Raw genomic sequence first — 25462 nt, forward strand, 5'->3', positions numbered from 1 at the left:
ATATTTTTTATTCGCAGTCCGCAAAACCCGTTATACCAACTTTATTATTCTTTTGTATTTAAAGATGTGTGAAGTATGGATTCATCATCATTATCAAACTGTTAATTTTAAATGATTGGAGTCGGAAAGTAACATAAATAAAAAAGTCTCTTCTCTCTCCCTCTGTTTTTTTTATAACTAAAAATAACTTCTTTTTGTTGTTCAATAGCTAATAATATGTGGCAAAAATTGCTCTTTTTGAATAATATCACAGCACTTGTTATGGTGCCTATCCATTCGGATGTCGGTGATCATGATGATTTCATGCGAATTAAAAAAAACTATTTTAAAAATTTTAATTAAACAATAAAGTATTTAACAAACAAATTGAAACTAGTTGTTTTAAAGTCAGTAGCATAAAAAATTTCAATATAAAACGAATAATGTTTAAATTGTTTTTATTTTTTTTTTATTTTTTGGTAGTTCGTGTTATCACCTCTAGTCCTTATGCAAGCTTCAGTTTGAGTGGGCACGCTCCTTATCAAATTATCAACATTTTATTTTGGTAGGTTGCTCCATTCTTCAAGAGCAGCTTGTACTAGCGGTGCGGTGTTTTGTGGATTATCCCGGCGAGCTCCAATTTTTCTTTTAAGCATATCCCACAAATAATCTATAGGGTTAAGCTCGGGTGAGCTAGCAAGCCACTCCAAACAAGGGATACCTTCTGCTTTAATGATGTCTCTAGTCACTCTAATGGTATGTGATGGTCCATTATCATGTATGAAAATTAAATTTTCTCCTGTTTTACCTCTCCAGTGCCTAACTACAGGTTATCAATATACCTGTGAGCAGTTGATTGGATGAAAATTAAAGGAGTTTTTTACGGATCACAATTCCTTTCCAGAACATTACACTTCCCCTTGTATATTTGTGAACAGATCTGACAGTTTTCGTTCTTGCTTGTCTTTCTCGACCTTTAAGTACACCATTTCGTGAGTCATCTGATTTTACACAAGTCCTGACCTTTTCTGAGAATAGCACATTTTGTCCATTCCCAATGTTCCAGTTTTGGTGGTGAATAGGGCTTTTCATTCACACTCATTTGTTTCGAGCTTCTGTCGTGTGTCGTATAATCCGTGTATATTAATATTATACACACATTATACAACTTATGACAGAAGCTCGAAAAAAATGACAATCGATGAAAAGCCCTATACACCAATTTAGGCGATCAATCTTCCCAAGTAGGGCAATAAAAACATTTTAGGTTTATTTTAGGTTCATAAAGGTTTTATTGTGGTAAATAAGAAGATATTGGTTTTAAAGTTACCTTGTAGATATACTGCCAGAACTTTAAAACTGTTAAGCATTTGTCACTAGTTTTAAAGAATCTAATAAGAGTATCAAATAAGACTAATTAATCTTAATAGATAATTTGTCTTATTGTAGTTTTAAAATGGTTTATTCTCAGTTCACTTTAAAACTAATCAGTTTTATAAATAACTTCCGGACTATTTGGTTTTATTAGATTCTTGTTTATTACCTTTTAGTTTTAAAGCAGTTTTAAAGATTCTCCTAATATGACTAATAAAACCTATTATTAAAACTACTTGATCTCAAGACTATTATGTCAGTAAAACATATGCCTTAAAACTGTTTTTGTAGTTGTCTTTAAGGTTGCTTTCTTAAAAGCAATTAGTAGGCTATATTAAAACCAAACGGTCTTAACTGAATCAATTTGGTTATCGTATAGACTAAACTATGCTTCTTATTAGAAACACTAAAACTTAACCCATAACCTCTTCTTTCATGTCCAAAATGATCGGCCAGTTTTTTTAGAGCGAAACAGTGGTGTAGTGTGTTGTAAAAAGTGGAATTACAGTTAGTATGGAAGAAATATGTCGCAAGTACCTAAAATATAAACGAACTGGTCATTTTAAAAGAAAAATACAACACACACAGCACTACAACGCGCGACGCCTCGATTTTAGGTTAGATTCACATTAAAACCGAGTGGCATTATTGACAGCAGCATTAAAACTAAACGGTTTTAATTCCAAGGCAACCTTGCTTTTTCGGCAATATTGCTTTCTGGAGATGCTGCAAGCCATGATAGATTACAATATAGGCTTACATAAAAATTATAAATAAGTGACTTTATTCCTGGTTGCACCAACAGATCTTAAGCTCCAGCTTATCTAAGCTCTACTTATAGATAGAGCCTCCTTGAGTATCACTTACGTTGCACCATAATTTTAGATTCTTACCTTTATAATCAAATATATCTATTATTATATTATGGTGTTCTTATTGTAATATATTATAATTATATTATATTAATTCTTATGATATTCTCGACTTAAGCTTAAGATCTGTTGGTGCAACCGGGCATCAAAGACATAAATTCGATTTATTTTCACATTTAAACATTAAAATTGTAGATAAAATTAATTTTCTTTCAAATTAATATTTTTCGGATTTAAATTTTTTTTATTATTTTTATTCTTTAATCGCCAAAAGTCAGAAATTTTAGGGCGCGTGAATTATTTAGACCTCTTTTTGTTAACATTATTAATAAAGTTGGGTGCGCAAGTGTTTTTCTACCTTGACAGTCCGAAATAACCAAGTACTTTTTATTATTTTATGATTACAAATGCGTATGTACCTATCATAACACATGTAAAAATTTGTTGGACTATATGGAGTATATGGGTTTAAAGAATCATTTAATATGGTAAATCGTCTTTAAAAGTCTCCATTTATGAAACCTTTTTAAGTTTGCTATAAAACTGTCTGCACTTAAAGTATCTTTTAACATGGTTTTAAAAGCACCTTCACAGCAGCTTTAAAACCACTTGCTTAAGAAAACAAAGGTTTAAGAAGGTTTTAATTTTTTTTTATTGACCTCTTTCAGAGTGGGCCCTTTTATGCTGAAATCGGTTTTATTGCAACCTTAAGGTTTACTTAAAAACCAAATGGTTTTAATTTTAGTTTTATTCTACAGTTTTAAAGCATCCTTAAAAGACTTAATAAACCCGTTCGGTGCTACTTGGGTTTGTGCTGCCTGGATAACTCGGAAACCCATAACTGTCTTTCGCTGGATACTTCTTGGCACGAACTCTTCTTCTTATCGTTTCAACTGAAATAGCTACATCTGTAGCTTCCAAAAGCTGCCTTTGGAGCTGCAGGTGAGAAATGGTTGGGTGTGAAATTAAAATTCTTGTTACACAGACGATGCAATATTGACGGCTCACAATGAAGATAGCCTTTTAAAGACCTTTTTTACTTTGTTTTTCTACTTGTTTACAAAGTTTTATTTATTTCATTGTTTGTGTTTTTTTATAGAAATAATGTTATTTAAGTTTTTTATTTTTATTGCCTTTTTCACATTTTTTTGTTTATAACACTAAATAAAGAGCTGATGCAGTTGTCAGTAAGGCCATCAATTCAACCAAATTTATTGACATACAAGACCCGAAAGTGTCTTTCAATGAAATAACTGAGGATTAGAAAAGTCATCCCCATTTTTGGTGAGTTGGATATATACCTGTGCCATCTTTGATTACTTCTAGGTATTTGATATACCTAGTTCTTATACCAAAATATGCATTACAATTCTCCAAGTTAAAATTTGGTAAATGTCAATACACACTTAAAAAGTTTTCTTACGTGAACTCCTTTATTAAACATGTATTTCTGTTTTAATAGTTAAAGATAATATAAGTAATAATTTTTCTTTTTTTTTTGCAGGTGAGTTCATAAAGTAACTTTTACAAAAAGGAGGAAATTATCGTAAGTTATTTTATTTTTATACTTTTATTTGTTCTGTCAGCCTCCAACTATCATCACTGAATGAAATTGAAGAAATAATATAGAAAACTGAAGTAATATATTGCCTTCGGTGCCAAGAATTAAAAAAAGGGACAACGAATATATGTCCTAGAAATTAGTATTGACATACTTTACCATCAGCATTTTCCCAATGTCGAGTCGAATTTTTCTTATAGTCATTGTATGCTATATTTGCAGTTACTAAAGCGTTATGGGACCAATTGAGTTGTGAAGATTGCGTCCTAAAACCAAAAAAGTTAAGTTAAGTTTTCCATTTTAGTGGGGATTTTCCATCTTTTAATCTATTTTCCATTTCCAAAAATCGGTTTTTCGGATTATAGCGCCATTTATCCATAAATCGAAAAAATGTCTTCAATAAAAGTTACTTATTTTACGTAAGGAATCCAAATCTGCAATTAAAAATGGGGTTACTATTTAAGATTTTAAAGTAACAGCCCCCCACCCTACCAGCGTGGGGATCGTGTTTGGTGTTGTTCGATAGATTTTTCGAAAATATTGAACACGTATTTTTCAGTTTTTCGATCTGATGTTCATTTAGCAAAATATCGCGAGGTTTCTATTTAAAATTTTAAAGTTACCCCCACCCCCCTCCGTGGGGTCGTGTTTGGCATTATTCGATAGATTTTTGAAAAATATTGAACACGTATTTTTCAGTTTTTCGATTTGATCTTAATTTCGCGAAACATTCGCTTTTTTGTTTGTTAAACTTTGAGATTTTTGAAATATACGCTGTTCTTCCGTGACCCGTCAAAATGGCCCGGTCAAAACAGCCCCGTCAAAAAAGCCCCGTCAAAATAGCCCGGATACAAAATAGCCTCTACAAAATAGCCCGCAAACAAAATGGCCCCGACAAAATAGATCGCACACAAAATAGCCCTGGTCAAAACAGCTCCGGCTCAAACAGCCCCTTAGAAAACACCTCCAATAAAAAGTTTTACCTTTTAACGGAGTACGGCTTATTTTAAATTACTATTCGAATTGAGAAATAAGCCACAATTTAACTTAAAAAATTTATTTTATTAACGTTTCGACTTCCACTTCGGACGTCGTTGTCAAAATACAAAATATTAATAAATTAAACAAAAATGTTGTTGCTCAGTAAAAAATCCTTCTAATAATTTAATTTAATCTGACTCGTCCATATCGGGAATTCAGACGTACAGTATGGTGCAAATGGAAGGAATAAATTCGTTATTTCGTAAACCCACGACGTTAAGGAGAAATCCTGAAATGGGTCGATTTTTACTTTTAAATTACGATGTTCTGTTATATATTATGTCATACTAGTGACGTCATCCATCTGGTCGTGATGACGTAATCGATGATTTTTTTAAATGAGAATAGGGGTCGTGTGCTAGCTCATTTGAAAGGGTATTTAATTCTCTATTTAGTAATATAAACAATTATGTAATTATTTATACAAGGTGTCCAAAAACTTTTCTTTAATTTAAAATATTTGACAAAAAAAAAGAAGAATGTATGTAATTTATTTAATTTAAAATGCATTTTACTGTTGCCCGAAAACAGAAAAAAAATGTTTATATCACAAATAAACATTGATTTTCAATAGTAATACCACTAGTGATTCAATTTTAGCGATAAGTCTGTCGATTTACTTCTAAACGAAACCGAGTTGCTTGAAAACACCACGAGTCCGTAGGACGAGTGGTGTTTTCTTTAAGCAACTCAGTTGAGTTTAGAAATAAAAGACAGACTTATAAGATAAATTAAATCACGAGTGGTATTTTATTAGACTATTTCACGAACAAAGTGATAGGTCAAAAATTCAGTAGAATGAGAGGATGGAATTTAATAATAATACATTTGATCTAGGTAACCCAAATCTACCCATTTTTTGAATAATTCACAATTAGTCATAATCATGAAATATTTATTATAACTATAAATAATTTGTTATAATTATTTTTTACCTATAACAATAAATAATTTGTACACGAAAAAAATACATTATTCTCGACTATAATTATTATAAACGGTGCAATTGTAAAAATTTTGAATAGTATGACCGTTATTAGGTGGATACAATGTATTGTTGCTATTATTACTTGATTTACTTGGAGTATTCCTAAAAGTATTCACTATGTTCTGATGATGTTCCTTTTGACGTATACGCTCTGAGCTTCGCTGGTGTCGCTCCTAGCGGTTACTAATTCAACTTTCACCGGTAATTTTTAAATTTTTTATTTAATTGTTATCGCTTAATATTTACAACGCTAAAAAGTAATTAAATTGTAATAGATTTTTTTAAGATTTTGCTAATCATTTTGACGTTCTATTGATGAAATATTAATTTCTTACTTCGGATACTTTCACAATTATCATGTAGATGGCGCCAAGATTAATATATAATTACATATTACAGAACATTAGAAAAACGCAAATTCAGTATTTAAAACGTAAGTATATTTAAGGTAAAAATATATACCACAGTTTTGATCAACTAATATTTTTTATAATTAATGTTTTTAATTTTAATTTTAAATTAATCACTTTGACATTTATGTCAAATTTCCGGTAAACGTTTACAGACTTGTCACTACTGGCGCTCACGAATTTATAAATATCCCCTCTACGTACGAGCTCACAGCGTATACAGCTACAATAATTTTTTTGGCAAACGTCAAACTTTGCTTTGCGATCGGTATCCATGGTTACGTCGTTGAAAACACGAAGCTGATAGACCAATCAGAATTAAAAGACAGTTGGTGTTTTCGCGATAACACAAGCTGTCTTTGGTTTGTGATTGGTCAGATTATGTGAAAATTTTAAGATGAGTGAAATAGTCGCTTAAATTAGATGTTCAAACTTCCAAGAAACAGAGAAGACAGGACTCGAGTTCTCTAAAAAGACCATTTTTATTTAATGTGGTTAAGATAAACATCTCAATAGAGGATAATTACCATTTCAGAAAAAAATGTATTTTTAAGGGATTATTTCATGATGAATTCTGAAATGAGCTTTTTTGTCGGGACTATTTTGTCGGGGCTATTTTGTCATAGGGCTATTATTTCGCGGCTGTTTTGTCTGTAGGCTATTTTGTCGGAGCTATTTTGTGTGCGGGATATTATATCGGGGCTATTTTGTCGGAGCTTTTTCGACGGGGCTATTTTGACGGGGTACCTTGTTCTTCATGTACTTAACTTACCTTGCCTTAATGCGACATTTTCGAGAAGGATATATTCTTTTTACGGACTGCCCCATAACGCACACCCCTGTATTAAGAGTCCATATATGGTAGGGGTACATTTACAGGTTACATTCTCCCGATGTGATTTTCTGACGCGCTCGAGTAACTGCAAAATTCTCCGCTTGGGCTCTACTACCACTATTTTTCTTTATTGGATTGCAATTAGTCCAGGTGGTATATGTTTTGAATTGGATAATTTTCAGAAGATCTATGTTTTGAGCTGGAATTACTGGGATACTGGGATCCAAAGATACTAGTAGACTTCAGAAGACCAAAAATAATAATTTTTTTAAGAATTTTTTTCTCAGAACCTTTATTAGAAATGAACATAAAACTTTTTACATATTACTATCTAACTCTTAGAGGATACAAAAAATATATCTTTTTCATTTATGCACGTACACAAATATTGTAGAGGGCGCAAAAGTCGAGTCCCCGAAAAATGATGGCGGACAGTTAATCTCAGGATTGGGATATCTGAAACAAAAACATCATACTGCTTTTGAAAAAGGAAGGTTTCTTACGTGACAATTTACCACAATTTGACCAAAAAATAAAAAATAAATATTTTTTAACCATGAAAAACTGAAGAAAAACGAGAGATTTTTTTCACAAAAATCTTTCAAATTTCCGTAAAATCTTTTTTTTGCAAAATTTTTTACTAACGGTGATAAATTGTCACGTAAGAAATCTTCCTTTTTCAAATGCCGTACGATTTTTTTGTTTCAGAGATCCCAATCCTGAGATTAACTGTCCGCCATCGGAACTACTTTTTTTCGAGGCCTCGACTTTGACACCCTCTACAATATTAGTGTACGTGCATAAATGAAAAAAGATATATTTTTTGTATTCTATAAGAGTTAGGTATTAATATGTAAAAATCTTGAAAAAATGTACTAGTACCAAACAAAAACTGCATAGAAAGAAAATGCGATTATTGACTGGCATTAACTGAAAATTTTCCGGTGTTTGAAAATTTCATATTTAAAATCCTTGTCGCCCAAAACAGCGGTTTAAAAAAAAAGTCAAAATCGACATAAGCGCGTTTTGATTTTGAACTCGCCAATTCACTTTTTGCTCGGCGCGCCGAGGAGCTACCTCCACCATAAATTTAAAAATTCTCTAGGCTATCCTAGTGGACCGAATTCAATTTTTTATCGTATGTTTGAAAGCTTGAACCTTTTTCTTTATATAAAAAAATATGTTTTAGGGGTCGAATAAATTTAAACGAAAAACTCAATTTTTGCACTTTTTACCCAATTATTGCTATTTTTCTATTTTTCAATTATTGCTATGGTCTGCTTTTCAACAGATCCCGCCTAGATTAAATCCCCTTTAAAGAAATTTCTTGTCTAACTGTCTCACATAAAATCTTCTTGTTGCCTTTTTGTTTTACTACTTTCAGAAATTGTGCACTCCTACCATCTTAACATATTTTATTTTCTCTCATTTTAACCACGGTCATTGTCACACGCCTAAACTAATTATACTTTATTTCTTCATGCTTGACAGCAGGATAAAAGGTCAGAGGTTGTAAACCAGTTAGAAACTGGTGCAATGCATAATTCACAAAAGGAGTTTATTTACTTTAATGTAAATACCTGGTGGAATGAACAGCAAGAAAACTACCCAACATTGATGAACGTATGCAAAATATATCTAATAAGACGAAAAGTGCATGCCCTTTATTTTAAGCAATAGATCCGAATACTTGATAGCAATACAATTTTAAAACGTTTGCATATACTTGGCTTTGTCTTTGTCACTATGTCCGAAGAATCTTGTAATCCATTTTAAACATATGTACTTTCAGAATACATACACCTGAAATTTTCAGAATAGCTCAGAGTTCGATTAAAATGTAATATTTAACAGCTTTTGTATAAATGCATTAAGAGTTATTTTTTATTTTAATCTATTTAGATTATTATTTTAATCTATTTAAACCATTTAGATCTCGTTGTAAATTGCGTAAATCGATGGCGGATCGATAGCTTAGTGGTAGAGCATTCGACTGCAGATCGAGAGGTCCCCAGTTCAAACCCGGATGTTCCTTTTTTAGTTTCCTTTAATTGGCAAGTTCATATGATATTAGCTATATTAAGGTATATCGCAATTATTCGTTCGAAACATGTTTCATTAATTTTTTACAATTTTAAACATTTTCTTTGATTATCATCAGCACCATGGCTTAATCACTCCTGGCAGAGTGTTGGGCTCTCTGATTCATTTGTTGCGGAGAATCAGTCCGCTGTTGTCTTTTATTATTATAGCAACGTGTGTGACTTGGCCCTGTCTACAATTTTCCTCCATTCTTTCCGGTCCTTACAACGCTCCTTCCAATTGTAGATTCTCAGCTTCTTTATGTCTCCTAAGACTTGATCTCTCCATTTTGTCTTGGGTCTTCCCTTTGGTCTCTTTGTTGTTGGTCTCCAGCCAGTTATTCGCTTTAGCGTAGAGTTTGGGTTAGCTCTTTCTGTGTGTCCCAGCCACCTGAGCCTTTGCGCCTTCACGAACCTGATTATGTCTTCACCCTGGATGACTTCTTTAATTTCTTCATTCGTTAATCTTCTAAATTCGCCTACACTTATCCTCACCGGTCCCATTATTCGTCGAATTATTTTTCTCTCTAAAATTTCTAACCTCATTTCATCTTTTTGTGTTAGGCACATTGTCTCTGCACCATAGGTGATTACTGGCCTGATTGCAGTCTTGTAAGTTTTTAATTTGGTTGTCTTACTAATGCGTTTTTCTTTCAAGAATTTTTGGTAGTTCCAGTAGGATGCGTTCATTTATTTCATCCGTTCTATCGTTTCTGGCATTCACCGTCACTCCCAAGTATTTGAAACGGTGTACTCTTTCAAATGTTTATGCACCAAGCTTAATTTCTTTCTCCATGTTCGTATTCTTTCTTGCGAACTTGAGGTATTTCGTGTTGCTTTGGTTTATTACTAGCCCTCTCTTCTTTGCTTCTTTATCTAGTATTAATATTATATTCTGCAAGGTTTTTAAATCTCTAGTAACCAGTGCAATATCGTCTGCATACGCTATCAGTTTAGCTGAAGATTCGATAATAGTTCCCGTAATTTTTGCTGCTCTTAATGCCCCCTCTATGGCAATGTTAAATAATGTTGTTGACAGGGAGTCTCCCTGTCTGACACCTACCTCCATTTGTACTTCATCTAACGGGCCTATCCTTGTTAAGATTCGTGCCTTAGATGCCTTCATCGTCATTTTAGACTTACTAGTTTTTCTTGAATACCTAGTTGATTCATATCATTAATTAGCTCCTCCCTTATTACACTGTCAAAGGCTTGCTGGTAGTCAATAAACAGTAAATGTAGATCTATTCCGTGCTCGTAACTTTTTTCGACGATTTGCGTTACAGTTACAATGTGTATTGCGTCTATTGTTGACTTACCTTCTCTGAATGCATGTTGGTATTCACCTATTTTTGTTCTTGTTTCTTTTTCTATTCTTTGTCTGATCAAATTAGCTAATATTTTGTACATTGTAATTAATAGCGTGATTCCCCTGTAGTTAGTGCATTTCGTCTTGTCGCCTTTTTTAGGGATTGGTGTTATCAGACCGCAATTCCAGTCGTTCGGCATGCATTCTTCTTCCCATATTCGTTCTATCAGCTTGTGGATTCTGTGGGCTAGTTCCTCTCCCCCTTTCTTAAAGAACTCATTTATAATGTCGTCTGGTTCGCCTGCTTTCCTTGTCTTTAATCTGTTTATGGTCGCCAATACTTCGTTGTATGAGGGTGGCTCTGATTGTTCTTCATTCCTATTTTCTGTTTGTTCTTCATTTTCTGCATTTTCAGCATCGTCTTTCTTTTTGAACAATTCTCTATAGTGTGTTTCCCATTCCTTTCTTCCAATATTTGCCGGTATCTTTTTCATATTCTGTGCTTTTATGTGTTTATATATTGTCTTGCATTATCGTTACTATTAGCTTCGAGTTCTAGCAGTACGTTTCAGCAGTTCAATCCATTTCTTCTTTTTAATTCTGTAACATTTGTATGACTCTTTCTTCTTCTCTTTCTAGTGTAGGAGATCTTCTTGTTTCCCTATGGCCAACCAAACCATCTGTGTCTTGCTTTGTCCTTGTCTTTACTAGCTTGTTCGCATTCTTCATGGTACCAATGTTTTCTTTTATTGTCTTCCATTAGTCCTATCGTCTCTTTGATTCTTTGATTATATGAGTTTAAAATTGATTACAAAATTCTTGCATGACATAGGGATTGAAACAACAATATAGTTAATAATTTTATATTGTGTCCCATATATAACAAAACCGTGGTATTATAAAAAGTACTTTTTTCATAAAAGTGTAATTTTTTAGTATTGTTGCACTAGACTTATATGTCAAAATATGTCAAATATTTAGCTTAATATTTCAAATCAAATACAGTCTAGTGGCTAGGATACCTGGCTTTTACCAATGAGGCTCGAGTTCGATTTCCGGAAATCGGAAATCCTTTTTGTTTTTAAAATTCACATTTGGATTTGAAAAATAATTGTTTTTATTATACTTTTTATATTGTGGCTTATAAGTAATAAAAACGTGGTATTTTAAAAAGTTCTTTTTATATAAAAGTGTAATTATTTGGTATTTCAAATATCTAGTACGTGTTCTCAAAAATCTTCGTCGTTGTCGAATAATAATTTTTTTAGAACCTGTGCTTTTTAAAGAGTGTCTATATTTTATTACACTTTTGTATCGTATTATGATCTCAAACACGAAATTCATCATCATTCTCTTTGCCTTATCCCTATGCGGGGTCGGCTTCCCTAATTGCATTTCTCCACACAATTCTTTCCTGGGTCATATCAATATTAATCCCCTTTACCAAACATGTCCTGCCTAATCGTCTCCCCCACGTCTTCTTTGGTCTTCCTCTCCTACTCCTTCCAGGAATCTGCACTTCAGCTACTCTTCGTATTGGATGATTAACGTCTCGGCGTTGAACATGACCAAACCACATCAACCTATGCTCTCTCATTTTGGCATCAATTGGTGCCACACCTAGACTTCCCCTAATATACTCATTTTTAATTTTATCCTTTCTTGTCACTCCACTCATCCATCTAAGCATTCTCATCTCCGCCATATGCATTCGTTGTTCCTCTTTCTTTTGCACTGCCCAACATTCAGTTTCGTACCTCATAGCCGGTCTTATGGCTGTTTTATAGAATTTTCCTTTCAGCTTCATTGGAACTTTTCTGTCACACAACACACCACTCGCTTCCTTCCACTTCATCCATCCAGCCCTAATTCTACTGCATCCATCTCCATCTATTTCTCCATTTCTCAAACACGAAATTATGTCAAAAAATAAAGTCATATGTTTGCTTTGGAATTAGAATTTTAGCAATCACTTAAAATTATGAGGACTGCACTTAAAAATAATGGTAAGAACATAATAATAATGATATTTATATCCTCTTCTTTTATATTTTCCACCTTTACTGTTCAACGTTCCAATCATAATAAATAACCTAACATCTAAAACTATCATCCCGTTTTAGAGCTAACACATTAGTGAACATCTTCTCTTTAACACAATGTAGCTCTATGAGACGTCGTAAGTTATAAAAATTTAATAGTTTGTCCATAAAAACTGTCGACAAACAAAGAATATAATAGCTGAAGTCGACATTCCCTCTTCGAGGTTTAAAACAAAAACGCTAATAAGCTACAAATCACCAACATCCTAAAATTTCATTCTCTATTCATTACACTGAAGACTCAAGGAATTATTCCGTAAACGATGATTTAAAGCCTTTAAAACAAACAATAAACCGTCATAGATGGAGCTGCATAGAGGGCGATAAATAATGAGGATTTACTACCAGTGACAGTGTCACTGCTTATTACAAGTTATTAGAAAGGGTTTCATATAAATTCCTCTTAATTACAAACGTTTATGTTACATCTTTTATTTTGGTTGTTACTGCATAAAATATCACTCGGAAATCTTTGAGTGAATTAACGCAAGTTTAATTATCTGATATTATTCTGAAGCTTTTTCTTGTCACATCTTATGCAATTTACTATTTTATTTATGAATAAGCCATAATTTATATTTGAAACTAAATTTATTTGAAAATATCACAAGGAAAAATTCTTATAACTGGCTGTATACCATAAATCACAAAAAATAAAAACCTTATCTTGTAAAAGGTATATTTAAAATCCCTAAAAAGGGTTCTATCACAACAAAACGTTTTCGGAATCAATATTCCATCATCAGTGTTATCACCTAAAATAAGTATAACTCTATAAGTACAAATGTGAGGTTTTTTGACAAAGGTAAAAAAGTTAATAGATAGTTATACTTACTGGTTTACATGCTTTAAGCCACCAAAATATACGGGTAAACACCCTTGAGTTGTTTTACATCCTTTAAAAATCTGACAATATAGGTAATGGAACCTCAACATTTTAAATGATCTGAGCAATCTACGGTCTTCGTTTGCCGGGAGAGTTTCTGGACATCCTGTATAATTATTATATGTGTAATACAGCTTTATATTTCTGGTTTGAGATTCATTCCTGAATACTCTAGGCTAGGAAATTTATAATAACGGCTGACATAAATACCATATTTATTTCGAAAGAATCTAAATTTACCGTATATGAAGTAAAAAAATCGAAACAATGATGTAGGTATGTATGTCCCCGTTCACTACACTACTGTTTCAAAGTAACCATAAACCATCATAGATGGAGCTCAACCACACGACGATAAATAATCAGAGTTTACTATCCGCGTATTTTCTGGTCGCATTGTTACCAACATAACAAATAGTACCCTTGACCTTCACAACCCGTCTGGGCATCTGAGGAACCCGACCGAACTAACCACGGTACCACAACAATGGTACCGGCAATGGTACTGATCGGTTTATTATTTTATCACCGCTAGTGGTTTATGGGATTCGTGTATTGAGCGGTTAGAGGTATTCTGAGGGGACATACATAAGAGAGACGACGTTTCCATTAATTATGGAAAAATAATTTAGTGTAGAGAAAGCGGTGGGTAAACCATGTAGAAATATTTTTTATATATTCACAATTTTTCGGTAAACTACATAGGTACATGATTCTGCTCAATCATTGAATTTCATAGTTGACAATGACATATTTATACATATTTATAGGAGGATTTAATCAGTTAAATCTGTGAAATTTGAGCATTCTGAGGATTTGAGATTCTGAATTTAACAATCCATGGAAGATATGCGTACTAGGTACTAGGGTATATAAGGAAAGACATTTTGGATTCATGACTAGGTGGCGCCCTTAAAGAGAAAGGACATATTAATGTGCTGGTAGGTTGCTTTTATACAGGGTGTCCCGAAAAGATTGGTCATAAATTTTACCACAGATTCTGGGGTCAAAAATAGATTGATTGAACCTCACTTACCTATATACAATAGTGCACACAAAAAAAGTTACAGCCCTTTGAAGTTACAAAATGAAAATCGATTTTTTTTTCATATATCGAAAACTCTCAGAGATTTTTTTTTTTTGAAAATGGACATGTGGTATTCTTATGGCAGCAACGTCTTAAAAAAAAATTAAAGTGAAATTTGTGCACCCCATAAAAAATTTAAATTTTATGGGGTTTTGTTCCCTTAAACCCCCCAAACTTTTGTGTACGTTCCAATTGAATTATTATTGTGGCACCATTAGTTAAACACAATGTTTCTATAACGTTTTTGCCTCTTAGTACTTTGTCGATAAGTCAGTGTTATCGAGATATTTTGAATATTTGTCGAATCCACCACATATTTGTACCTATATGGTTAAGTACGGTTATAGAGACTTGTTAATAATCTGAAAATTTATTTATAATTTACATTTTTAGGTATATTTGAAAAAGAAGCTACATCTCGATAAAAAGTGACTTATAAAAAAAAGACTAAGAGGCAAAAGTCTTAAAAACACTGTGTTTAACTAATGGTACCACAATAATAGTTTAATTGGAACGTGCACAAACATTTGGGGGGTTTAAAGGAACAAAACCCCCATAAAATTTTTACGTAAATATATTGAAAAAGAAGCCGCATCTCGATAAAAACTGGCTTATCGAAAAAATACTAAAAGGCAAAAAAGTTTTAAAAACGTTGTGTTTAACTAATGGTACCACAATAATGAATTAATTGGAACGTACACAAAAGTTTGGGGGGGGGAGGTTTAAGGGAACAAAATCCCCATAAATTTTTTATGGGGTGGACAAATTTCACTATAATTTTGTTTTAAGATGTTCCTGCCATAAAAATAATACATGTCCATTTTCAATAAAAAATTTCTTATAGTTTTCGATATATTGAAAAACAATCGATTTTCATTTTGTAACTTCAAAGGGCTGTAACTTTTTTTATGAGCACATTTGTACTAAGGTAAGTTAGGTTCAATCGAACTATTTTTGACCCCAGAATGTGTGGTATAATTTATTACCAATCTTTTCGGGACACCCTGTATAATCAGTCATTTTGTATTTTTTGGTTTAATATTCTTTTTAAAGGTTTATCTAGTGGTTCATTTGCAAATAAACTATCCATATCAAAATATTTTTATGATTAAATTTTTGGGGAATTCCAGTATTTTTTAAAATGTGAGCATTCTTTGCAAATGGTTGTACAATATCTTTTACAATTATGTAAAACCATTGTACTTTTTTTTTTTTTTTTTTTTTTTTTTTTTGGGAGGTGAGAATCTTCTAAAGACTTCTGGGAAGGTGTCCCAGGTGTGTTGGATTCAACTCTCTACGCCTAACCGTAGCAAGCCGCCTACCAACTAAACTCACCTCCTCTTTCTCCAACCGGCGGGCCAGGAACCGACCTTAGCGGGCATAGCTCTGACCCACCAGCTTTGCTCGTCACCCCATCTAGCACTCTCTGCGTGCGCTCTGTGACTGTCATGACAACCCGGTTTCGCCACCCCATCCACGCATGCAGCCAGCCAGGGTCCGTAAGGCAACCGACCTATCTGCATGATAATGGGTGAGGAGGCGCGACCACGCTATCATCCCATCCACCGTAAACTGGCAAAGAATTACTAAACAGCCAGTGAGAACAACTAAACTTTCATTCCCCACCCCCTGTAGGAGTGGCCCATTCATCTATACACTCACAACATAAGATATAAACACATGAAAAACAAAACATCTAACATTTACTAACACTAGGATTAAAAATCCTTTTATTTTAAAGGACACTGCCCCGGCAGAAGTGGGAGTTGTATATTGACTGCCCACCCCGGTCGGTGCAAAACGACACATGTTCAAAAGAAATACAAACAGATTATCTTTGTTGGAGTCTCCTCTCTCTTTCTTCCTTATGCTTCATCGTTTCAGTGACAAATCCAATGATCAAGTCAAACATTTTTTCATTCATAATGGCTTTATGCATTAATTCTTGGGGCTCACCCAGAGGGGACCCCATCCTCAGCTGCAGCGAGGTTCGCCCTGCATGATATACAGGGCATACGAATATCACGTGGTACGCGTCATCTACCACTCCACACTCGGTACACAGATCGTCCTCAGTCTTTCTTATACGATATGTATATGCCCGAAAGGATCCATGGCCCGTCAAAAATTGTGTGAAATAATAGTTAACGCGCCTGTGTCTGCATTCATACCACCTCACTACATCAGGGATAAGGGTCCTCGTCCAGGCGGCTTTGCCTGTTTCTCTTGACCACTGATCCTGCCAACTTTCCAGGCTTCTTCTTCTTTCTTCTGGTCCTGAACTTATAGCTCCGTTACCCCTTCGATGCATTCGTACCCTCTCCTCTGTCAGAATGTGCACCGGCACAGCTCCGGCCACTACCTGTAGAGCAACGGTTGATACGGTTCTGTACGCGCTGCACACTCTGATCAGGGGTTTTCTTTGTGCTCTGAGAAGCATGTCTCTGTATTTGGCTTTATTTACAACTTCATGCCATACTGGAGCCCCGTATAATATTATTGACATAATGGATTGTAGCATTACTGCCCGTTTGTGTGATCCAGGGCCTCCTATATTCGGCATTAATTTTTGTAGGACTGAGGTCCTTGCCTCCGCTTTCCGACATGCTTCATGTATATGTGGGCCGAATGACCTTCTGTCGTCGAAGATTATTCCCAAATACTTAACTGTTTTCTGGGGTTTTAGTTCGGAGCCTCTGAACCGAAAATTAATGTCTTTTCGATCCCGCCGTCCCCTCAAGATAATTATCTCAGTCTTTTCTACTGCCAATTTTAAATCGTTGTTCTCTATCCATTTCGCGGTTTTTTCTATTGCTGTGTTTACTTTATGTATGATGCCCCGATTCGTGTCGTCCTCGATTAGTAGGGCTAGGTCGTCTGCGTATGCTATTGCCCTTACTCCTAGTGTTCTATTTACCTCTAGTACCCCATTGTATAATATGTTCCATAATGTGGGTCCCAGGACTGACCCTTGGGGTACTCCAGCAGTCATATTCATCTTATTTTTCTTCGTTATGCATACGCTTCTTTCCGATAGGTAGTCCTTTATTATATTGGACATGTAATCCGGGGCCCCCAGCTCGACAATCCTGTCGATGATGAGGCCCCAGTTCGCCGAGTTGAAGGCATTTTTAATGTCCAATAGAACAAGTACCACCCACCTCTTTCTACTTATTTGTGCCGCGTCTCTAATCCAGATCGCTGCGTCTACTGCTGATCGACCTTTTCGAAATCCGAATTGTTGACTGGATAGAGCTCTCTCACTTGCCAATACCCCTTCCAGCCTCTTCTTCACAAGAATTTCATAAAACTTGCCAAGACAGTCTAGAAGGCATATCGGCCTGTAGGAGGATGCCGAGTCGGGGGGTTTCCCAGGCTTGAGTAGCAATACCAGATTTGCTTCCTTTAATTCCCTGGGAAACTCTTGATTCCGCAGTAGATTGTTAAATACTCTTCTGATCAAACCTGGTTTCTCTGTTGCTATTATCTTCAGTGCCTCGGGTGGCAGACCATCGGGGCCGGGAGCTTTACCCGATTTGATTTCCTGACCAGCGGCTTTTATTTCTTCCTCCGTAAACTCCTCCACTACCGTGGGGAAAATCTTCAAGAAAGCTTGCTCCTCCTTGGCAGGAAAGAGAAGTTCCGCGGATTCACGCCGCTGGTCTTCGTCTAGTCTGTATGGGGCGATCATTTTGAGAGACTTCATTGTTATTTTGTATGCGTCTCCCCATATGTCATTTTCTAGCGCGTCTATCAGATTCTGCCACCTTTCCTTTTTCTCTTTCTTTATTTTGTTGTTTAGATTCCTCTTCGCTGTTTTATATATCTCATTGAGCTCGGGGTTGCCCTGGCTTCTTGTGTAATTCCTCCGAGCTCGGAGGCACACTTCCCGTAGTTCTCTTATCTCATCCGTCCACCAATAGGGGGTTCTTTCGTTATTTTTTGTCTTTTCTGTGGCCAACTCAACGGCATTAGCGAGTGTCTTCCTAAGTTGGCCGAGATCTGTAATTGCATCTTCGTCGATTTTTTTAATCTCCGACAGGTACCTGTTTTTGTTTAATATTTTCTCTCTTCGACCTATCGGTTTTCTTAGAACCCTCCCTTTAACCATCACCTCGTACGTTATGTAACAGTGGTAGGTGAATAACTGTTCGTCGAGGACATCCCAATTTTTTATGCGTCTGGATAGCCTTTCGGTTGCAATGGTTACATCAATATGTGATTTGCTAGCCCCTCTTACGAATGTGGGTTTGTTGTTGTTGAGTACATGGAGGCTAGCCTGGGCTATCCATTCATTCCAGAACTCTCCCTTCTCATCATTCATGGGAGAGCCCCATGACCTAGATTTTGCGTTGATGTCCCCGACAATCATTATTTGCTTCTCTCTTGTAGCGATGCTCATTATTTCATCTACTTTTTGTTTGTAGTCTCTGATGGGTATGTTTGGAGATATGTAGCATGCCAGGAGACAAAAATCCTTCATCTTAATGAGAATATAATTTCCGCCCCTGACTATGCCACGCACGCCAAGATCTTTATTTCTGAAGAGCACCGCCACGTTTTTGTTTGTATCCTGCACCCAGCCACCGTCCGACGTTATTTTTTTGTTAGGTTCCGGGACGATGAGTAAGTCTATTTTTAGCGTGCAGGCTTTCGCGTGGACGAGATCGTGTGCCCGTTTTGCGCGGCCCACGTTCACCTGCATTATCCTTATACCAGGTTGATCCTTGAGGTTCATTTTTGGTTCAGTTCCCTAGAGAGTTGACCCGTATCCGTTTGTATATATTGAACACAATAAATATAAATAAAATAAAGGTGTAAATATAAAATGAATAAATAGGTAAATAAATAAATAAAAGATTAAAATGGTATACTGGACAATACACAACACACTAAGATTTTTAAAATTATATGTGAAATTAAATTTTATATAAATAAAATTTATATAAATAAAATGTGTATAGATAAAATTTTCAAATAAATCAAATAAGTAAATAAAAATATGTATGAATAAAATCGATAAATTTACCCTATAAAAGGTGATTTCCTGTTTCACTGGTGGGCTGTATACGGACCCACCTCCGTTCATCAGGAAACCACTTCTCACCCTTTCGCTTTTGTTTCTTTTAATGTTTTATGTGTTCCCTTTCCCCTCCCCTGCCGTACACCCACGCCCTATAGGCTGGGCATGTCATGCGGTCCATTCTATGACCCTCTTCCTTACAAGTTAAGCAGTACGCAGTGCTGCTACACTGCACCGCTGTATGCCCGTTTTTAAAGCAGTTGTAGCAGCATGCTACCCTGCTCTCCCCTGTGCACTCATAGGTGCTGTGACCATAATGGAGGCACTTATAACACCTTACTGGCGTATGGCGTTCCATTATGGGGCATATAACCCAACCTATTACTATCGTTCTATACCTCCGTAGCTCTTCTGCTTTTGAGGGGCGTACGGCTATGGTCGCCACCTGTTCCCCATGCCTATTTATACGTAGCGTTTTGACATCTATTTCGTCCTCGGGGATACCGGTATATGTTGTTATCGCGCTTATTAGCTGTTCTTCTGTAAACCCAGGGTCTATTGCCGTGATGGAAAAATAATTTTCTTTCTTCCGAACAGCCATGCTCATTCCCGTTATTTTACTGTCCATCTCCTTCTTCAGTTTCTCCGCTGCTCCCTTCCCCTTTAGTTTTACGAGGATGTCTCCCCCTTCTGTTTTTTTTAGCCTATTTACTTTTAAGCCAATCTTCCCTATATCAATTTTCTGATTCATCTCTTTTAATACATCAGTGTATGATTTCCCCCCCGTTTTGATTAGGAGCGCTTCTTCCTGCTCATGCCTCTCCCCTTTATCCATCTCCTTCCCTCTGATAACTATTTCCCATACTATATTTTCTTTTCTCCCCACAAATTCGAGAGCTTTTCTCACATCTTCCTTATTTATCTCGTTGTTAACGATGACTCTAACGGTTTCCGGGGGCTTCTCCCTTTTTTTTATTATATTTATGGCCTTTACAGCCATTTCATACATTCCCTGTTCACCCACTTTGGTTACATATGTGTACCACTGCCTCCTTTGGTTGGCCATAGAGCTTTTCTTTACATTTTCTATGTACTCTATGTCGCCCACTTTGCATTCCTCAATGATTTCTGCTACTTCTTCCCTGAGCGTTCTTATGACGCCCTCTACCCCTCCGTCTTTTATTTCGTTTTTAGTTATTATTATGCATTCTTTTTTTTCAATTGTCTCTTGCAGTCCCCCATGTTCCCACTTCGTTTTTTCAAACACCTTGTCCTCCCATTTCTTCTCGTGGATTTGACTAAAGGTGTCTATGTCTCCTCCCTTGTTTACAATTCCTATTATTTTTTCTGTTTCTTTTCTTTGTCTCTCTTGCTCGATCTTAATTTTACATTGTTCGCATCTTATATTTTTCTCCTCCCCTTGTGTTGTTTGATTTGGGCTAATTTTTCTGTTTTGCATAGAGTTAATTTCCCCTATGAGTTTTTTCATTCTTATTCTTTCGTCCTCTATTGGGCCTTCTGTATTAAGTATATCGAGTATTTGTTTCATTTTCCGTTGGACCTTTTCCCTGTCGGTTTCTTCTGGATATTTTTTGCTTTCTTCAAGTTTTTCTTTTTTGAATTTTTCATTTATCTCAAGGCTGTCCCCTTTTCTTTTTTTCATTTGCTGCATTTCTCTTCTGTCCTCTTCGTCGAACAAGAAGGCTGTTAAAACACTCTCCTCTATATCTTCCCAAGTTCCTCCCCTTTCTTCTTCCGTTTTTTCATCGTGACTTTCTGTGAAGGCTTTCGCTTCCAGGATTTTCACCGAGGGATCTTCCTCTTCTTTCTCTTCCTCCTCTTTTTCTTCTTCTTCTCTTGTATTAATTTCTTCCCCTACAAGTGTCGAGTGCTTTATGGCACCCGACCTGTTTAGTTTAGGCTGTTGATCGTGCCGTTGTAGCAATTCCCTTTCAAACTTTCTCAGCTCATCTTCATCTATTGTGCCGTCTTGCGACTGTTCTTCCCTATTCTCAATTTTACTAATTAATGCGTCGTCATTGTCCTTTTGCCTTTGGTCGTCGTTATTTTTTCCTTTAGGTTTTTTAGGTCGTAAAAAAACCTAAAAAAAAAAAAAAAAAAAAAAAAAAAAACCTAAAGGAAAAAACCATTGTACTACGGTGTAACTAATTTCCTTTTTTTAACTCTCTTAGTAAAATCAACTTGTACAAATAGTTCTGACAAATCAAGTCACCTCAATTATTTCTTCTACGCCTTGAACTGTTTTTTTAACACTTAAATGCCTCGCATTTCAGTGGCAACGCCCCTGCCAAGTAACCCGATACTAACTCATTGAAAGGCTTTTTTCTGAAGGTCTCAGCGCGAGTGCTGTTTTGTTATGGGCAATAAGAACATCACGAGGAATATTACTATCATTTGTTACCCCGCCTAGATTCTGATAATTCATAGAATGTCATTGGTGCAATTCCTGATGACATCTGCATAATGTATGGTAAACTACAGCGCTAATTACATTATTACTTGTCAGACCATTTGAAACACCTATTAAATTGATTAATTGCGAAAGAGGTCGAAAAAGAATGTAGGGAATTAAAGATGTTTAACGTGATTATTTGCTATTTTAGAATACGAGATACCTTATTTGGATAAGTGGAAATATCTGCTTTTTTACGTTCGTTCATACGGATTATAAAGATCACATATTTGTTAAATATGTAATAAGAAAAATCATTCGTCTTTGAAGATTACAAATAATGAAACAAAAATTTTTTAAAAAAGGTTATACGAATAGAGAATGTAAAAACTAAGTTGATATACATACCTATTACATTCTCGCCATGAAAATATTTTCTTCTAAAAGTTCCGAAAAGATTAGGACATGAACAAATGACTTAATCTCGATGAAGGAAAAATCTAAGTCTACACCTCCACCTGGTAGAAGAAGAGGACACTTCCGATTATTAAAAACAGTGTCGCCCATTTTTTGTGATCCATATTGGTATTCTTCTTTTCTTTTTTCTTTTTTTTTTGTTTATATCTATCGCGTGTTCCTCACCTCCCTAAACGACCCCGCCCATCATCTTCAACAACTGAGCAATAGTGCCTTCGAGTCACGAAGTTTTCTGAGCCTAGTTTTTAGTAGTTTGATTGGCTGAGTATGGTACATTATCAATAATCGTAATTCTGATACCGAGTATTGAACAGGCACTTTACCTATTAACAAATAAGTACCTATGAAGACGAACAAGATATGTAGAGTCATAAAATTATGAAATTTTTGGGAAATTAATGACATATTTCCTAACTTTTGCAGAAGCAATGACATATTTGCTCATTTTGTCCCCTTTAAGAGGGGATGTTTAAGAAAAATCCTAAAAAAACTTTATATTAGGTACTATAGTATATGATAATAACTAAAATCGTTGACAATAAATTTCTACTTTCTCTCGTAATTAGCATCCCATTTTTAGCCTTAACTAACTTTCAAAACTTTAAATACGTTTTCTCAACAATAAAGAAATTTGCACCTACGTCAGTGTTTTACCAAAGGTGCGATGCGGACGCTTTTGTCGAAATTTTCTATGACCGTTTTGCATAAATGTACAAGCTTAATTTCGTTGACGCAGCGTTGAATTTCCTCCTTGAATCCACAGGTAGTTGTAATATTGTTTTCATGGATCTTTGACTTCAATAACTCAATAAAAACAAATCCAATAGTGCTCAATCACCCCATCTTAGAGGCTAATTCTGATCACCTAAACGAGAGAGTTCACGACCAGGAAATAACTTACCCAGTAATTGAATTTTTCACGGGCTGTATGGTATGTGGCACCGTCTTGTTGAAACCACATGTCCTCATAGGGTTAATCCCAACATGAACCGCTCCATCGCCCTCTGTGTTGTTCGAATTTTGTTTGCGGACGTCTTAATGAGCGTTAGCATTTCCGCACCATAGGTTAGAACCGGCACTAAATATTGATCCAAGACCTTTCTCTTTAAGCACATGGGAAGAGCTGATTTGAAAACGTCTCTTAGCTTTCCATAAGCCGCCCAAGTCAACCCTATTCTACGTATTGATTCATTGGTCTGGTTGTCTCTACTTAAACGAATTTCGTGCCCCAGATATTTGTATGCTGATGTTTGTTCTATAGTGGACCCGAGAGTAGAACTCCCGGGTTTACACAGACTGAACTTTTAACTTTCAAAGAAAGAAAAAATCCAGTGTTAACTGAAACAAGTACTACCCCCATAGATGATATCGAGACTTTCTGGGGAGGTTTTAAAAGAGATATATTAGATACAGCTAAGCAAAGTCGCCAACCCATAAAAAAACAGTCGTAAACCATGGATCAGTGACCAAACATGGAAAATTATAGAACAAAAAAGGCAACTTAAAGTTGGCAGTTTTGATTTAAACGACTATCGAAGCTTATCAAGAGAAATCCAAAGAAATTGCCGGAAAGATAAAGGCAAATATGTGTCTAACATTTGCCAGGAAGTAGAAATCCACTTACATCGAAATGAAACAAGAGATCTCTTTCAGTAAGTAAAATTACTGGCTCGGGAATTCAAACCCAGAAATTACGCTATAGAGGATGAGACAGGTAATATGGTAAGCGATATGGATGCGGTTCTGGAGACTTGGAAGCAATACTGCACAGAACTCTATAAAGCTGAAACCTCTAACATTAATCATATAACAGCACTACAAGTCTCAACAACAACCCTAGAACCAGATATTCTAAGGTCTGAAGTCGATGAAGCCATAAAACACCTTAAAAGAAATAAATCACCTGGTTGCGATGACATCACGGCAGAACTTTTACAGAACATAGGTGAACATGGTCTCCAATTAATGTAGATACTGTGCAATCATGTATGGAGAATCGGCAAATGGCCCAGTGATTGGTGTACCCACTATTTACTCCCATTCATAAGAAAGACGTAACCACAAAATGTAGTAACTACCGAACCATCTCACTAATTTCACACCCAAGTAAAATTCTGTTGAGAATCATCAAGTGTCGCATGCAGACATACCTGGATAGACAAATACCACAAGAACAGGCAGGCTTCATGAAGGGTAAAGGCACAAGGGAGCAAATCCTTAATATGCGACAACTTATTGAGAAAGCACGAGAATTCAAAATTCCGATGATCATCTGCTTTCTGGATTATCAGAAGGCATTTGACTGTGTAGACTGGACAGTTTTGTGGAAAGTTCTACATGAGACGGGGGTTCCTGATCATCTGTCAGCTCTGGTGAAAAGCCTATATGAGAACAGTGAAACCAGAATAAGAATTAAAAACCATAAGTCCGATCCTTTTAAAATAGTTAGAGGAGTCCGACAAGGATGTATTCTATCTCCAAGTCTTTTTAATTTCTATGGGGAATATATAATGAGAAAAGCACTTGACAAATGGAATGGCGGTATTTCTATCGCACGAAAGAAGATCTTAAATCTCAGATATGCAGATGATACAACATTAATAACTGCATCCGAAGAAGAAATGTTCAGCCTGCTGCAGCCAGTGGAAGCCGAAAGCAATAGATGTGGTCTCAAGATCAATAAACAAAAAACAAAAATTATGATAGTAGATTATTCAAATTCACTTCAGACAACAGGAGCCTTAGACCAGTTTGAAGTGGTTAACGAGTTCAATTATCTAGAATCCTACATCAGTAATACAGGATCTTGTGAAACAGAAATACGTAGGAGAATAGGCATGGCCAAAAAACGCTATGAGTCGATTATCGAAAATCTGGAAAGATCGCTCCTTGTCGAAGAACACCAAAATAAGATTAGTACGTGCCTTAATTTTTCCCATATTTAATTACGGATCCGAAACATGGACAATGAAATCGGACGACAGAAAAAGGATTGACGCCTTTGAAATGTGGTGCTGGAGAAGA

At 35.5% G+C, this 25462-nt stretch overlaps 1 protein-coding gene across 1 annotated transcript in view; it reads left to right on the plus strand.

Moving 5' to 3' along the window:
- Positions 1–25462, plus strand: part of LOC114342329 (cadherin-related tumor suppressor) — a 509267-nt gene that overhangs the window by 123421 nt on the left and 360384 nt on the right. Inside the window, exon 2 of the mRNA XM_050647448.1 lies at positions 3735–3771. Coding sequence (XP_050503405.1) covers positions 3735–3771 — 37 coding nt within the window. The remainder of the gene's footprint in view (positions 1–3734; positions 3772–25462) is intronic.

The sequence above is a fragment of the Diabrotica virgifera genome, chromosome 3 (assembly GCF_917563875.1).
Source record: "Diabrotica virgifera virgifera chromosome 3, PGI_DIABVI_V3a".
Classification (NCBI taxonomy): Eukaryota; Metazoa; Arthropoda; class Insecta; order Coleoptera; family Chrysomelidae; genus Diabrotica; species Diabrotica virgifera.